The sequence below is a fragment of the Coregonus lavaretus genome (genome assembly GCF_964263955.1).
Source record: "Coregonus lavaretus genome assembly, contig: HAP1_SCAFFOLD_3979, whole genome shotgun sequence".
In the NCBI taxonomy this organism is placed as follows: Eukaryota; Metazoa; Chordata; class Actinopteri; order Salmoniformes; family Salmonidae; genus Coregonus; species Coregonus lavaretus.
The window spans coordinates 35256-54131 of NW_028161012.1; the positions used below are offsets into that span (position 1 = coordinate 35256).

At 42.7% G+C, this 18876-nt stretch overlaps 1 protein-coding gene across 1 annotated transcript; it reads right to left on the bottom strand.

The window, feature by feature from the left end:
* Positions 1–4438: 4438 nt before the first annotated feature.
* LOC311121211 (glutaminase liver isoform, mitochondrial-like) lies at positions 4439–17339 on the bottom strand (the record flags this gene model as incomplete). The annotated part of the gene is made up of 11 exons (XM_084195727.1): positions 4439–4837; positions 5084–5147; positions 5557–5633; positions 5803–5864; positions 6005–6097; positions 6333–6464; positions 15834–16010; positions 16660–16710; positions 16922–16988; positions 17091–17149; positions 17250–17339. Coding segments are annotated over 11 exons (1035 nt in total), but the record flags the coding sequence as incomplete, so codon positions are not given.
* Between the last annotated feature and the right edge of the window lie 1537 nt (positions 17340–18876).

Sequence of the window (18876 nt, forward strand, 5' to 3'; positions counted from 1 at the left end):
TTCAAATAAACCTATCATTAAAATTATAGACTGATCATTTCTTTGTCAGTGGGCAAACTTACAAAATCAGCAGGGGATCAAATACTTTTTTCCCTCACTGTATATATATATATATATATATATATATATATATATATATATATATATATATATATACATATATATATATATACAGTGGGGAGAACAAGTATTTGATACACTGCCGATTTTGCAGGTTTTCCTACTTACAAAGCATATAGAGGTCTGTAATTTTTATCATAGGTACACTTCAACTGTGAGAGACGGAATCTAAAACTAAAAACCCAGAAAATCACATTGTATGATTTTTAAGTAATTAATGCATGACATAAGTATTTGATACATCAGAAAAGCAGAACTTAATATTTGGTACAGAAACCTTTGTTTGCAATTATAGAGATCATACGTTTCCTGTAGGTCTTGACCAGGTTTGCACACACTGCAGCAGGGATTTTGGCCCACTCCTCCATACAGACCTTCTCCAGATCCTTCAGATTTCGGGGCTGTCGCTGGGCAATACGGATTTTCAGCTCCCTCCAAAGATTTTCTATTGGTTTCAGGTCTGGAGACTGGCTAGGCCACTCCAGGACCTTGAGATGCTTCTTACGGAGCCACTCCTTAGTTGCCCTGGCTGTGTGTTTCGGGTCGTTGTCATGCTGGAAGACCCAGCCACAAACCACCTTCAATGCTCTTACTGAGGGAAGGAGGTTGTTGGCCAAGATCTCGCGATACATGGCCCCATCCATCCTCCCCTCAATACGGTGCAGTCGTCCTGTCCCCTTTGCAGAAAAGCATCCCCAAAGAATGATGTTTCCACCTCCATGCTTCACGGTTGGGATGGTGTTCTTGGGGTTGTACTCATCCTTCTTCTTCCTCCAAACACGGCGAGTGGAGTTTAGACCAAAAAGCTCTATTTTTGTCTCATCAGACCACATGACCTTCTCCCTTTCCTCCTCTGGATCATCCAGATGGTCATTGGCAAACTTCAGACGGGCCTGGACATGCGCTGGCTTGAGCAGGGGGACCTTGCGTGCACTGCAGCATTTCAATCCATGACGGCGTAGTGTGTTACTAATGGTTTTCTTTGAGACTGTGGTCCCAGCTCTCTTCAGGTCATTGACCAGGTCCTGCCGTGTAGTTCTGGGCTGATCCCTCACCTTCTTCATGATCATTGATGCCCCACGAGGTGAGATCTTGCATGGAGCCCCAGACCGAGGGTGATTGACCGTCATCTTGAACTTCTTCCATTTTCTAATAATTGCGCCAACAGTTGTTGCCTTCTCACCAAGCTGCTTGCCTATTGTCCTGTAGCCCATCCCAGCCTTGTGCAGGTCTACAATTTTATCCCTCATGTCCTTACACAGCTCTCTGGTCTTGGCCATTGTGGAGAGGTTGGAGTCTGTTTGATTGAGTGTGTGGACAGGTGTCTTTTATACAGGTAACGAGTTCAAACAGGTGCAGTTAATACAGGTAATGAGTGGAGAACAGGAGGGCTTCTTAAAGAAAAACTAACAGGTCTGTGAGAGCCGGAATTCTTACTGGTTGGTAGGTGATCAAATACTTATGTCATGCAATAAAATGCAAATTAATTACTTAAAAATCATACAATGTGATTTTCTGGATTTTTGTTTTAGATTCCGTCTCTCACAGTTGAAGTGTACCTATGATAAAAATTACAGACCTCTACATGCTTTGTAAGTAGGAAAACCTGCAAAATCGGCAGTGTATCAAATACTTGTTCTCCCCACTGTAAATATATATATTCTTAATCAATAATATATTTTTCCTCCTAACAGAGATCATGGGTTGAGGTTGAGAACCATCATAGACAGCAGGGACCTCGATTTCCAGCATTCTCATGTTTGTACCAATACAACAACACAAGACTTGGAAGTGTGCCAATGAGACCAAGACAGCGGTGACCAGTATCTAGTCTCTAGAACAGAGCTGGCCACTGGCCAGGTCACGTCTCCTCAGACCTTAACGTCTCCACCTCTTCATCCGCTATATGTCCCATACTGAATGGAAATAAACGTCTGTATCAAAAGCAAATGTCTGAGAGCAATGATCTATTGAAAACACATTGTATTCTCAACAAGCGTTTTTTTCCCAACATAGGAAATCCCATTATATACACTGACTGTAGGTCTCCTGTAGCTCAGTTGGTAGAGCATGGCGCTTGCAACGCCAGGGTTGTGGGTTCGATTCCCATGGGGGGCCAGTATGAAAAATGTACGTATTCACTAACTGTAAGTCGCTCTGGATAAGAGTGTCTGCTAAATGACAAAAATTTACAAAACATTAGGAACACCTGCTCTTTCCATGACATAGACTGACCAGATGAAAGCTATAATCCCTTATTGATGTCACTTGTTAAATCCACTAAAATCAGTGTAAATGAAGGGGAGGAGACAGGTTAAAGAAGGATTTTTAAGCCTTGAGACAATGGAGACATGGATTGTGTATGTGTGCCATTCAGACTGTGAATGAGCAAGACAAAATATTTAAGTGCCTTTGAACGGGGTATGGTAGTAGGTGCCAGGCGCACCGGTTTGAGTGTGTCAAGAACTGCAACGCTGCTCAGTTTTTCACGCTCAACAGTTTCCCGTGTGTATCAAGAATGGTCCACCACCCAAAGGACATCCAGCCAACTTGACACAACTGTGGGAAGCATTGGAGTCAGCATGGGCCAGCATCCCTGTGGACCACTTTCGACACTTGTAGAGTCCATGCCCCGATGAATTGAGGCTGTTCTGAGGATGTTTACAATAGGAAAAGTGAAGTTTGAAGTTTCTTCACCTGTCTGTGTCTTATTTCAAAAAGCAAACTCCATAACTTGAAAGCCCTTATTGCGAAGGTCATTTTAAGATGTCAGGCTTGAAAAATTAGTTCAGCCATTTTGGCACACTGACTCACTCTCCAAACCAGACGCAACTGGTTTCAAGTGACCAAGAGATGTCATGTGATCTCCTACTGTCATCCAATGGACGAACTGGGAATCAGACAGGGGATAGATTTAAATCAATGGATAGGTAAAGACTTCAGCTTTCTCCTTATACGTGACTTGTTTCAGGAAACGAGGCATATGTCGCGCATCACTACTTGACATTTTTAATCTGGATAATTTATGTCTGGTTTTAGTCACCGTCATTTCAGTAATATTTTAGTCAAGGCCTTTTCCATTAAATAATGAATAATAAGGCTACCTCTAACTTCCATCGTGTTCAGTGAATCCATTTTAAAGGGGGGGATGTGAGCTTTCCAACAAGGCCAGAATTATTACTGTACTCCTAATATTCACTAAGTAGCATTAGTATTTCCAATCGGGAAGAAGTCACTGCAACTCGCATTTGCGGAACGCGAGAGAACGGCAACACAGATGAATACCAGCGCAAATGGCAAAATATAGCTTCGGATGTGATCAAAGCAAAAAATGGTAAATATGAACATTATTGTTTCTTAACAGAATAGAGGTCAGCTACAGTTTAGAAGTGCCCTGCCCGCGCATCAGAATAGAGGTCAGCTACAGTTTAGAAGTGCCCTGCCCGTGCATCAGAATAGAGGTTAGCTACAGTTTAGAAGTGCCCTGCCCGCGCATCAGAATAGAGGTTAGCTACAGTTTAGAAGTGCCCTGCCCGCGCATCAGAATAGAGGTTAGCTACAGTTTAGAAGTGCCCTGCCCGCGCATCAGAATAGAGGTCAGCTACAGTTTAGAAGTGCCCTGCCCGCGCATCAGAATAGAGGTTAGCTACAGTTTAGAAGTGCCCTGCCCGCGCATCAGTTCAGAAGAGAGACGACTGAAGTGACCACCCTGGAGATGTGTGTGTTGAAAAGGAGGGCGGGGCTATAAGCTCAAGTAGCCTGCGCACATGAAAGATGTTAATTCTGCCAATGAGAGGATTGCATTAAAGGCATGCATGCTTCTGATTGGACAAAACAGATCAGGACCATCATGTCAAATTGAATTTCCATTAGTCTCAGGTGATCGTCTTGTTACATTTAGCGTCGACTAAAATGAAAAACTATACCCTCAGGTCTCCTCCTGTTTATACGGACAGGAGAGGAGTAAATACTGCATACAAGATAGGGACTCTGTCCCAATTATCTCTCCTTCCTCCCAAAGTGTGCTCTTGTTCCCTTCCCTTCACTGATATGAAAGGTAATGACTGGTATAAGAAACTAGCCCATGCCTCCACCAATCCAACGTCTTTAGATGTGTGGGAAGTAGGGTATGAGTGTACACTTCAGGAGGAAGGAGACATTGTTGGGGCGCACCCAGAGAAGTCCTGGTGGGAGGAATAACACAGTATCCTAAATGGCACCCTATTCCCTATACACACTACTAACCAAAAGTAATGCACTAAAGGTCTATAGCAATTAGAGCGCCACTTCGGACACACTACCATTTGCAACAGAAAACGAAAATGAGTGTTTTTTTTATTGGACAACTTGAGGAAGTCTCTCCATGTTTCGGTCTCTTATCTTCCATTTGGGACCTAATGAATGGACCCTGATGGTCCTGGGCCCATTTATCAAGTAGGGGTGCTGATTTAGGAATACTGTCCTCCCCGTCTATAATAATCTGTTTCATTCCGCAAAATTGATCGTAGATCAGCACTCTTAATGGGAGACGCTTGATATATATACGTCCCCTGATCACACCATGCCTTCTACAGTCTCTAGTTTGGGGGGTATGGGTATGGTATCAGCCACTGGTAGTCTCTCCTGTTCCTGGCAGGCCACCTGGTAATCCTGTAGGACCTTCACCACGGCACCGTGGCCAAACTGCATGGCATCATCAAGGGGAATGTTGCCCCACCTGGAGGGAGGTGGTAGAGATGAGACAGAAGCTAATTGAAGGATGTCAGAAGTTATTAAAAAATAACTACCTCTCAATAAAGACAACGGCCACAGAGAACAGAACGAGGAAGGAGATGGAGAAATAAGGCATGAGAGGCTGGGAATACAGCAGCTAAGGGATGTTGTTAGGTTGGAGGCAACGTCAGTAGAGATTGATATAGATGGACGGAGGGGTGGATGAATGAATGAATGAATAATACAGTACCGGTCTTTCACAAAGGGGTTGACTTTGCAGGCGTCTGTTAGGAACCGTACCACATCCACATGGCCTGAGGACAAAGCACAAAATATGTACGTTAGCCTGGTAACACTTGCTATGAGGCACACACACATAATGCCTTATGATACACTTCTACTGCATTATAACACTCGATAGAAGCTGTAATAACAACTCATAAGTATCTATAACATCACTATGATGCATTATAAGACATTTTATTTTATTTAACCTTTATTTTATCAGGGAGTCATACAGATGAGCCCTGAATGACAGAAAATACACATCATCAAAATATAAATACAAAATGCAAGCAGAAAGAAAAACACAGGCATAAAAAAGCAAACACATTCATCAGTAATAAGGTCCTTAATCAGCTTTCTGAATTACCCTAGAGGCACCAGAACATCACATGTAAGAACATTTTGAAGATACAATGCCACCAGTGGAGGGAAGCTCACCCTCGCCAGCAGCCACGTGTAGAGCCGTCCTAGAGTCATAGTCCTTCAGCTCCATGTCCATCGATGACAGAGCAAACCTGAGAGGACAGGATAGGAGACTATAGCTATATTCTACATGTTAGTCCTAAGTTACTGTGAAGGATTAGTAGCTAGGAGAGAGAGTGACATCTACAATATGTGACTTCGTGGTGAAACTAAGTAAAACATAAACCCTCCTTCTGCAGACTCCTTGATTTGCTCTTTTACCTTCTGAGGGCTGACACATCTCCACTGTAGGCCGCAAACATCAAGCTCACCACAGACTTGTTCTACAGATATAGCAGAGATAAATACACCTTGGACTGGGTGGGACACTGGGAGACGACAACACCACCACCTCAATTCATGTTTTAGCAAATATGTTCAATTGTTGGTATGTTTACCTTCTAAAGCTCTCAAAAGCCCTTACCCTATCATCCCCGTCTTGCCTTCGAGGGTCCTGCTTCTTGACCAAGTGTCTCAGGTTGTCATAGTTGTGGAAGTTAAACGAAGACACCAGCTCCTGAAAGTCAAATAAAGAAAAGCAGATCGTTATCAGGAGGCCAAAACATTATGCATTTTGCATATGGTTAATACTATTTAAAGGGTACCTACACAAGGACTTCATAACACATTCAAAACCTAGACAAAACACATTCATAAGAAGCACACAAGCATTTCTCACTCTGTACAAGCAAGTGCTCACTCTGTACAAGTAATTCAGTCATTGTATCATACATCACATGTAAATGGGTTACCTGGCAGAAGTGTATGCCCCGGACACTGTTTCCAACCTTGTCTAGCGGAGGAGACCAACACATGACTCCCATGACATTAGGGACCACCAATAGAACTGCTCCTGACACCCCAGACTTAGCAGGCAAGCCCACCTGGGAAATAACCATACAGGGGCCATACAGGTTATGATAAAAGTGTCAATTAAAGCATCCAACATGAGAAAAAGAAATGTGGCCTTTATTTGGCAAATAAATGTTTAAAAAGGTTTACTCGACTATTAATACATGGCATTTAACCTCTTAAGGATCGGACCCTTTTTTTCAATTTTCGCCTAAAATGACATACCCAAATCTAACTGCCTGTAGCTCAGGACATGAAGCAAGGATATGCATATTCTTGATACCATTTGAAAGTAAACACTTTGAAGTTTGTGGAAGTGTGAAATTAATGTAGGAAAATATAACACATTAGATCTGGTAAAAGATAATACAAACAAAAAAACAACCAGTGATGCAACCAGTCAGGATGCTCTCGAATGTGCAGCTGTAGAACTTTTTGAGGATCTGGGGACCCATGCCAAATCTTTTCAGTATCCTGAGGGGGAAAAGGCGTTGTTGTGCCCTCTTCACAACTTTCTTGGTGTGCTTGGACCAGCCCCGTCGATGTGGATGGGGGCGTGTTCGGTCCTCCTTTTCCTGTAGTTCACGATCATCTCCATTGTCTTGCTCACGTTGAGGGAGAGGTTGTTGTCCTGGCACCACACTGCCAGGTCTCTGACCTCCTCCCTATAGGCTGTCTCATCGTTGTCGGTGATCAGGCCTACCACCGAGGTGTCGTCAGCAAACTTAAAGATTGTGTTGGAGTCGTGCTTGGCCAAGCAGTCGTGGGTGAACAGGGAGTACAGGAGGGGGCTAAGCAAGCACCCCTGAGGGGCCCCGATGTTGAGGATCAGCGTGACAGATGTGTTGTTGCCTACAATTACCACCTGGGGGCGACCTGTCAGGAAGTCCAGGATCCAGTTGCATAGGGAGGTGTTTAGTCCCATGGTCCTTAACTTAGTGAGGAGCTTTGTGGGCACTATAGTGTTGAACGCTGAGCTGTAGTCAATGAACATCATTCTTACATAGGTGTTCCTTTTGTCCAGGTGGGAAAGGGCAGTGTGGAGTGCGATTGAGATTGCGTCATCTGTGGATCTGTTGGGGCGGTATGCGAATTGGAGTGGGTCTAGGGTTTCCGGGATGATGGTTTTGATGTGAGCCATGACCAGCCTTTCAAAGCACTTGATGGCTACCGACGTGAGTGCTACGGGGCGGTAGTCATTTAGGCAGGTTACCTTCGCTTTCTTGGGCACAGGGACTATGGTGGTCTGCTTTAAACATTTAGGTATTACAGACTCGGTTAGGGAGAGGTTGAAAATGTCAGTGAAGACACTTGCCAGTTGTTCTGCGCATGCTCTGAGTACATGTCCTGGTAATCCATCTGGCCCTGTGGCCTTGTGAATGTTAACTTGTTTAAAGGTCTTGCTCACATCGGCTATGGAGAGCGTGATCACACAGTCGTTCGGAACAGCTGGTGCTCTCATGCATGCTTCAATGTTGCTTGCCTCGAAGCGAGCATAAAAGGCATTTAGCCCGTATGGTAGGCTCACATCACTGGGCAGCACACGGCTGGGTTTCCCTTTGTAGTTTGCAAGCCCTGCCGCATCTGACGAGCATCAGAGCCGGTGTAGTAGGATTCAATCTTAGTCCTGTATTGACGCTTTGCCTGTTTGATGGTTCGTCTGAGGGCATAGCGGGATTTCTTATAAGCGTCCGGATTAGTGTCCCGCTCCTTGAAAGCGGCAGCTCTAGCCTTTAGCTCGGTGCGGATGTTACCTGTAATCCATGGCTTCTGGTTGGGATATGTACACTTCCAGTCAAAGGTTTGGACACACCTCCTCGTTCCAGGGTTTTTCTTTATTTTTACTTTTTTTTTTTACATTGTAGAATAATAGTTAAGACATCAAAACTATGAAATAACACATATGGAATCATTTAGTAACCAAAAAAGTGTTAAACAAATCAAAATATATTTTATATTTGAGATTCTTGAAAAAGCCACCCTTTGCCTTGATGACAGCTTTGCACACTCTTGGCATTCTCTCGACCAGCTTCATGAGGTACTCACCTGCAATGCATTTCAATTAACAGGTGTGCTTTCTTAAAAGTTAATTTGTGGAATTTATTAACTTCTTAATGCGTTTGAGCCAATCAGTTGTGTTGTGACAAGGTGGGGGGGGTATACAGAAGATAGCCCTATTTGGTAAAAGACCAAGTCCATATTATGGCAAGAACAGCTCAAATAAGCAAAGAGAAATCCATAATTACTTTAAGACAGGAAGGTCAGTCAACACGTAAAATTTCAAGAACTCTGAAAGTTTCTTCAACTGCAGTCGCAAAAACCATCAAGCGCTATGATAAAACTGGCTCTCATGAGGACCGCCACAGGAATGGAAGACCCAGAGTTACCTCTGCTGCAGAGGATAAGTTCATTAGAGTTACCAGCCTCAGAAAATGTAGCCCAAATAAATGCTTCACAGAGTTCAAGTAACAGACACGTCTCAACATCAACTGTTCAGACGGGACTGTGTGAATCAGGCCTTCATGGTCGAATTGCTGCAAAGAAACCACTACTAAAGGACACCAATAAGAAGAAGAGACCTGCTTGGGCCAAGAAATACGAGCAATGGACATCAGACCGGTGAAAATTCAAACCGCCGTGTCTTTGTGAGACGCGGTGTTGGTGAACGGATGATCTCCGCATTTGTATTTCCCACCGTAAAGCATGGAGGAGGAGGTGTGATGGTGTGGGGGTGCTTTGCTGGTGACACTGTCTGTGATTTATTTAGAATTCAAGGCACACTTAACCAGCATGCCTACCATAGCATTCTACAGCGATACGCCATCCCATCTGGTTTGGGCTTAGTGGGATTTTACATTGTAGAAAATAGTAAAAATTAAGAAAAACCCTGGAATGAGTAGGTGTGTCCAAACTTTGGACTGGTACTGTACGTACGGTCACTGTAGGGACGACGTCGTCGATGCACTTATCGATGAAGCTGGTGCCTGAGGTGGTATACTCCTTAATGCTATTGGATGAATCCTGGAACATATTCCAGTCTGTGCTAGCAAAAACAGTTCTGTAGCGTAGCATCCGCGTCATCTGACCACTTCCGTATTAAGTGAGTCACTGGTACTTCCTGCTTTTGTTTTTGCTTGTAAGCAGGAATCAGGAGGATAGAATTATGGTCAGATTTTCCAAATGGAGGGCGAGGGAGAGCTTTGTATGCATCTCTGTGTGTGGAGTAAAGGTGGTCTAGAGTTTTTTTTTCCTCTGGTTGCACATGTGACATTCTGGTAGAAATGAGGTAAAACTGATTTAATTTTGCCTGCAAGTTTGCCTGCAGTCCCCGGCCAATAGGAACGCCGCTTCAGGATGAGCATTATCTTGTTTGCTTATGGCCTTATACAGCTCGTTGAGTGCGGTCTTAGTGCCAGCATCGGTTTGTGGTGGTAAATAGACGGCTATGAAAAATATAGATGAAAACAATCTTGGTAAATAGTGTGGTCTACAGCTTATCATGAGGTACTCTACCTCAGGCGAGCAATACCTCGAGACTTCCTTAATATTAGACATCGTGCACCAGCTGTTATTGACAAATAGACACACACCCCCACCCCTCGTCTTACCAGACGTAGCTTCTCTGTCCTGCTGATGCATGGATAACCCAGCCAACTGTATATTATCCGTGTCGTCGTTCAGCCACGACTCGGTGAAACATAAGATATTACAGTTTTTCTTTTTCTTTTTTCGTGATATCCAAATTGGTAGTTACAGTCTTGTCCCATCGCTGCAACTCCCGTATGGACTCGGGAGAGGCAAAGGTCGAGAGCCATGCGTCCTCTGAAACACGACCCTGCCAAGCCGCACTGCTTCTTGACACCCTGCTTGCTTAACCCGGAAGCCAGCCGAACCAATGTGTCGGAGGAAATACCGTCCAACTGGCGACCGTTTCAGCGTGCATGCGCCCGGCCCGCCACAGCAGTCGCTAGAGCGCGATGGCCAGCCAAACCCTCCCCTAACCCGGACGACGCTGGGCCAATTGTGTGTTGCCTCATGGGTCTCCCGGATCGCGGCCGGCTGCGTCACAGCCCGGGATCGAACCCGGATCTGTAGTGACGCCTCAAGCACTGCAGTGCCTTAGACCGCTGCGCCACTCGGGAGGCCAGATATTACAGCTTTTAATGACCCGTTGGTAGGATAGTCTCGAACGGAGCTCATCCAGTTTATTCTCCAGTGATTGCACGTTGGCCAATAGAACGAATGAAAGAGGCGGGTTACCCACTCGCCAACTAATTCTCACAAGGCACCCCGATCTCCGCCTCCTGTACCTCCGTCTTTTCTTCACGCGAATGACGGGGATTTTGGCCTGGTCTCGGAGAAACAGTATTTCCGTCGCGTCAGACTCATTAAAGAAAAAATCTTTGTCCAGTTCGAGGTGAGTAATTGCTGCTCTGATATCCAGAAGCTATTTTCGGACATAAGAGACGGTATCAGCAACATTATGTACAAAATAAGTTACAAACAACGCGAAAAAACACACAAAATAGCACAGTTGGTCAGGAACCCGTAAAACGGCAGCCATCCCCTCCGGCGCCATTGTGTAAGTACTGTATAACTACTGTATGACTATTGTATAACTACTGTATGACTACTGTATGACCACTGTATAACTACTGTATGACTATTGTATAACTACTGTATGACTACTGTATAACTACTGTATGACTACTGTATGACTACTGTATGACTACTGTATAACAACTGTATGACTACTGTATAACTACTGTATAACTACTGTATGACTACTGTACGACTACTGTATGACTACTGTATAACCACTGTATGACTACTGTATGACTACTGTATAACTACTGTATGACTACTGTATAACTACTGTATGACTACCGCATGACTACTGTATAACTACTGTATAACTACTGTGTGACTACTGTATAACCACTGTATGACTACTGTACAACTACTGTATGACTACTGTATGACTACTGTATAACTACTGTATGACTACTGTATAACCACTGCATGACTACTGTATAACCACTGTATAACTACTGCATGACTACTGTATAACTACTGTATGACTACTGTATAACAACTGAATAACTACTGTATAACTACTGTATGACTACTGTATAATTACTGCATGACCCCTGTATGACTACTGTATGACTACTGTATGACTACTGTATAACTACTGTATAACTACTGAATGACTACTGTATGACTACTGTATGATTACTGTATAACTACTTCATAGCAACTAAATGACTACTGAATGACTACTGCATGACTACTGTATAAATACTGTATGACTATTGTATGACTACTGTATAACAACTGAATGACTACTGTATGACTACTGTATGACTACTGTATAACTACTGTATGACCACTGTATGACTACTGTATAACTGATGTATAACAACTGAATGACTACTGTATAACAACTGTATGACTACTGTACAACTACTGTATGACTACTGTATGACTACTGTATAACTACTGTATGACTACTGTACAACTACTGTATGACTACTGTATAACTACTGCATGACTACTGTATAACCACTGTATGACTACTGCATGACTACTGTATGACTACTGTATAACTACTGTATGACTACTGTATGACTACTGTATAACAACTGAATAACTACTGTATAACTACTGTATGACTACTGTATAACTACTGCATGACCACTGTATAACTACTGTATAACTACTGTATGACTACTGTATGACTACTGTATAACTACTGCATGACTACTGTATAACCACTGTATAACTACTGTACGACTACTGTATGACTACTGTATAACTACTGTATAGCAACCAAATGACTACTGAATGACTACTGCATGACTACTGTATGACTACCGTATAAATACTGTATGACTATTGTATGACTACTGTATAACAACTGAATGACTACTGTATGACTACTGTATGACTACTGTATAACTACTGTATGACCACTGTATGACTACTGTATAACTGATGTATAACAACTGAATGACTACTGTATAACAACTGTATGACTACTGTATAACTACTGTATAGCAACTGAATGACTACTGAATGACTACTGCATGACTACTGTATGACTACTATATAACAACTGAATGACTACTGTATGACTACTGTATAACTACTGTATGACCACTGTATGACTACTGTATAACTGCTGTATAACAACTGTATAACAACTGTATGACCACTGTATGACTACTGTATAAATACTGTATAACAACTGAATGACTACTGTATGACACCTGTATGACCACTGTATGACTACTGTATAACTACTGTATAACAACTGTATAACAACTGAATGACTACTGTATAACTACTGTATGACTACTGTATGACTACTGTATAACTACTGTATGACTACTGTATAACAACTGAATGACTACTGTATGACAACTGTATAACAACTGTATGACTACTGTATAACTACTGTATGACTACTGTATGACTACTGTATAACAACTGTATGACTACTGTATAACTACTGTATAACTACTGTATGACTACTGTATGACTACTGTATAACTACTGTATGACTACTGTATAACTACTGTATGACCACTGAATGACTACTGTATATCAACTGAATGACTACTGTATGACTACTGTATAACAACCGTATGACTACTGTATAACTACTGTATAACAACTGAATGACTACTGTATGACAACTGTATAACAACTGTATGACTACTGTATAACAACTGTATAACTACTGTTCAACTACTGTATGACTACTGTATGACTACTGTATGACTACTGTATAACAACTGTATAACTACTGTATGACTACTGTATAACTACTGTATGACTACTGTATAACAACTGTATGACTACTGTATGACCACTGTATAACTACTGTATGACTACTGTATGACTACTGTATAACTACTGTATGACTACTGCATAACTACTGTATAACTACTGTATGACTACTGTATAACTACTGTATAACAACTGAATGACTACTGTATGACTACTGTATAACCACCGTCTAACAACTGAATGACTACTGTATGACTACTGTATAACTACTATATGACTACTGTATAACAACTGAATGACTACTGTATGACTACTGTATGACTACTGTATAACTACTGTATGACTACTGTATAACTACTGTATGACTACTGTATAACTACTATATGACTACTGTATGACTACTGTATAACAACTGTATAACTACTGTATGACTACTGTGTAACTACTGTATGACTACTGTATAACTACTGTACGACTACTGTATGACTACTGTATAACAACTGTATGACTACTGTATAACTACTGTATGACCACTGTATGACTACGGTATGAACACTGTATAACAATTGTATAACAACTGTATAACTACTGTATGACTACTGTATAACAACTGTATAACAACTGTATAACTACTGTATGACTACTGTATAACAACTGTATGACTACTGTATAACTACTGTACGACTACTGTATGACTACTGTATAACAACTGTATGACTACTGTATGACTACTGTATAACCACTGTATGACTACTGTATAACAACTGTATAACAACTGTATGACTACTGTACGACTACTGTATAACTACTGTATGACTACTGTACAACTACTGTATGACTACTGTATGACTACTGTATAACAACTGAATGACTACTGTATGACTACTATTTGACTACTGTATAACTCCTGTATGACTACTGTATAACAACTGTATGACTACTGTATAACTACTGTATGACTACTGTATAACAACTGTATAACAACTGTATGACTACTGTACGACTACTGTATAACTACCGTATGACTACTGTACAACTACTGTATGACTACTGTATGACTACTGTATAACAACTGAATGACTACTGTATGACTACTATATGACTACTGTATAACTACTGTATAACTACTGTATGACTACTGTATAACTACTGTATGACTACTGTATAACTACTGTATGACTACTGTATGACTACTGTATAACTACTGTATGACTACTGTATAACTGTATAACTACTGTATGACTACTGTATGACTACTGTACAACTACTGTACAACTACTGTATAACTACTGTATAACTACTGTATAACTACTGTATAACAACTGTATGACTACTGTATAACCACTGTATGACTACTGTATGACTACTGTATAACAACTGTATAACTACTGTATGACTACTGTATAACTACTGTACGACTACTGTATAACTACTGTATGACTACTGTATAACCACTGTATGACTACTGTATAACTACTGTATAACTACTGTATAACCACTGTATAACCACTGTATGACTACTGTATAACTACTGTATGACTACTGTATGACTACTGTATAACTACTGTATGACTACTGCAAAACCACTGCATGACTACTGTATGACTACTGTATGACTACTGTATAACAACTGTATGACTACTGTATGACTACTGTATAACAACTGTATGACTACTGTATAACTACTGTATGACTACTGTATGACTACTGTATGACTACTGCATGACTACTGTATAAGTACTGTATAACAACTGAATGACTACTGCATGACTACTGTATAACTACTGTATGACTACTGTATGACTACTGTATAACTACTGTATGACTACTGTATGACTACTGTATAACCACTGTATAACTACTGTATGACTACTGTATGACTTACATGGAAGGCCATCTGTCCAGAGAAGTCGTACATGCCGCAGGAGTGCATGAGACTCAGGGTGTTCCTTACAGCCTCGGCACTCAGGACGCGCTCGCCGGTGATTGGGCAGATTCCCCCGTGGGCCAGCGTGGCCGCCATGACGCTTCCAGACTCGCAGGTGACCTCTACTCTACTGTATAACTACTGTATAACAACTGAATGACTACTGTATGACTACTATATGACTACTGTATAACTACTGTATAACTACTGTATGACTACTGTATGACTACTGTATAACAACTGAATGACTACTGCATGACTACTGTATAACTACTGTATGACTACTGTATAACTACTGTATAACTACTGTATGACTACTGTATAACTGTATAACTACTGTATGACTACTGTACAACTACTGTACAACTACTGTATAACAACTGTATAACTACTGTATGACTACTGTACGACTACTGTATAACTACTGTATAACTACTGTATGACTACTGTATAACCACTGTATGACTACTGTATGACTACTGTATAACAACTGTATAACTACTGTATAACTACTGTATAACCACTGTATGACTACTGTATAACTACTGTATAACTACTGTATAACCACTGTATAACCACTGTATGACTACTGTATAACTACTGTATGACTACTGTATGACTACTGTATAACTACTGTATAACTACTGTATGACTACTGTATGACTACTGTATGACTTACATGGAAGGCCATCTGTCCAGAGAAGTCGTACATGCCGCAGGAGTGCATGAGACTCAGGGTGTTCCTTACAGCCTCGGCACTCAGGACGCGCTCGCCGGTGATTGGGCAGATTCCCCCGTGGGCCAGCGTGGCCGCCATGACGCTTCCAGATTCGCAGGTGACCTCTATGGAACACAGCTGAAAGGAAATCATTTATTTACTAAAACAATTATATAGCGGACACTTCCAGACTCGCAGGTGACCTCTATGGAACACAGCTGAAAGGAAATCATTTATTTACTAAAACAATGATATAGGGGACACTTCCAGACTCGCAGGTGACCTCTATGGAACACAGCTGAAAGGAAATCATTTATTTACTAAAACAATGATATAGGGGACACTTCCAGACTCGCAGGTGACCTATATGGAACACAGCTGAATGGAAATCATTTATTTACTAAAACAATGATATAGGGGACACTTCCAGACTCGCAGGTGACCTCTATGGAACACAGCTGAAAGGAAATCATTTATTTACTAAAACAATTATATAGGGAGAAACACGTAGGCTCCGTTTCCCAGACACAAATTAAGCCTAGTCTTGGACTAAGAAGCATGGTCTACGGAGATTCACCATTGAAATTGCTTTTTAGTGAGGACTAAGACAAATTTGTGTCCGGGAAACTGCCCCAGTGTCTGGGACTCATATGCACTGTAAATACATAGGGTAATACTTTATTATAATGTCGAGTAACAAATCATCATTATGATGCATTACCAGAAATAGCAAAACCACATCAACTTTATCACAGTGTGATTGTGTATATGAGGAAGTGTAGTTTACCTGGAAATAGAAGTCCAGCGCATCAATCATTTCTGCCCCAGTAGGAAAACACTGCAGATGGAAATCAGTTCCTATGATCAATATTTCATACAGGTACAGATGATCTCACACATGAATATCACATAACCATCACACACTGAGTGATCAATATATTTCTGGTGCACAAAACTCCTGGCCTGAGTAGTAGCTACAAAGTTATCAGGAGGTGTGTCCCAGAACCACTGTAATTCAAATGTTCCCATTGCCACTGTCCCTCACTGACCTTCTTCTCTTTGAGGTAGTATCCAATTGCAAAATTTCTGTCGCCTGTTTCTTTTTCAGACTGGAACCTGAGAAACAGAGAGACAAAGAGAGTCCATCACATCACATCAATAATGTAACAAACAGAGAGAACTCAGCTTTAGAAAAGGAAGACATTAGCTAAAACTCACGTGGCATTGCTGAACCCCACGTACTCTCGACCAGCCATCTTCTTGATAAAATCCATCATCTGAGGATGACAGATATTGTATAGTAATGTATTGTAATGTAACGTATCATTGTATATGAATACATTTGAATGATGACACACATTAAGTCTATCTACTTACATAGTCAAACTTCTCTGCCTTATTCGAACCAGGCTGGTGACACAGAGAAAGAAAGTTGTGTAAACGACAGGTCGCCACATCAAACGCCTTTCAGTGGTCAGCCACAGGGTGGCGATGTTCTACAGGGCTTCAGGACTCAGTACGTTCAGCACACTTTAATAGTATTAATTACATTTGATGTTTACATTTGAGTCATTTAAAAGACGCTCTTTTCCAGAGCAACTAGGGTTAAGTGCCTTGCTCAAGGGCACATCGGCAGATTTTTCACCTAGTCGGCTAGGGGATTAGAACCAGCGACCTTTCGGTTACTGGCACAACGCTCTTAACCACTAAGCTACCTGCCGCCCCAATGATGATCACACATCTTGATGTCCTAATATGTACTACTGTACAAGGTGACAAAAACAAGCAGTTGCCACAGTAGACAGTGTCCTAATAAAGATACTGGTTGTATGAAGTCTCAGCATATTACATTAACTTTCTGTAGTACAGCTGCAATAGTACACCTGTTCCAAAGCAACAGCACCTGGTCTGAAACAGGTGTATCACTGACCCAGCATTGAGAGGTTAAGGGTGGATTTGTTTTGGAATACATTTTTTAGGGGGCTACTTTATACAAATTATAGAGCATAGCAGTGATGGCCCAAGTGACCCCAAATGTCCTATGTCAATGCATGTCAATGCATGTCCAGTATTTGGGTATAAATTAAATTGTTTGCTTCACAAAGATGCATTACACAGTAATAGTTTTATTTCAGTATTTTATATTAAATTAAAGGAAGAATTCTGAACAGATAGGCAGAAAACCAGACTTAAACCCTCCTGCTATTCCTTCAGGCTTCTTTATCTAACTTCCACCTGGGGGCCCCTCAGTCTGGAGCCCCCTCAGTCTGGAGCCCCCTCAGTCTGGGGCCCCCTCAGTCTGGAGCCCCCTCAGTCTGGAGCCCCCTCAGTCTGGAGCCCCCTCAGTCTGGGGCCCCCTCAGTCTGGAGCCCCCTCCACCTGGAGCCCCCTCAGTCTGGAGCCCCCTCCACCTGGAGCCCCCTCAGTCTGGAGCCCCCTCCACCTGGAGCCCCCTCAGTCTGGGGCCCCCTTAGTCTGGAGCCCCCTCCACCTGGAGCCCCCTCAGTCTGGGGCCCCCTTAGTCTGGAGCCCCCTCCACCTGGAGCCCCCTCAGTCTGGAGCCCCCTCAGTCTGGGGCCCCCTCCACCTGGAGCCCCCTCCACCTGGAGCCCCCTCAGTCTGGGGCCCCCTTAGTCTGGAGCCCCCTCCACCTGGAGCCCCCTCAGTCTGGAGCCCCCTCAGTCTGGGGCCCCCTCAGTCTGGAGCCCCCTCCACCTGGAGCCCCCTCAGTCTGGGGCCCCCTCCACCTGGAGCCCCCTCAGTCTGGAGCCCCCTCCACCTGGAGCCCCCTCAGTCTGGAGCCCCCTCAGTCTGGGGCCCCCTCAGTCTGGGGCCCCCTCAGTCTGGAGCCCCCTCAGTCTGGGGCCCCCTCCACCTGGAGCCCCCTCAGTCTGGAGCCCCCTCAGTCTGGGGCCCCCTCAGTCTGGGGCCCCCTCAGTCTGGAGCCCCCTCAGTCTGGGGCCCCCTCAGTCTGGGGCCCCCTCAGTCTGGGGCCCCCTCAGTC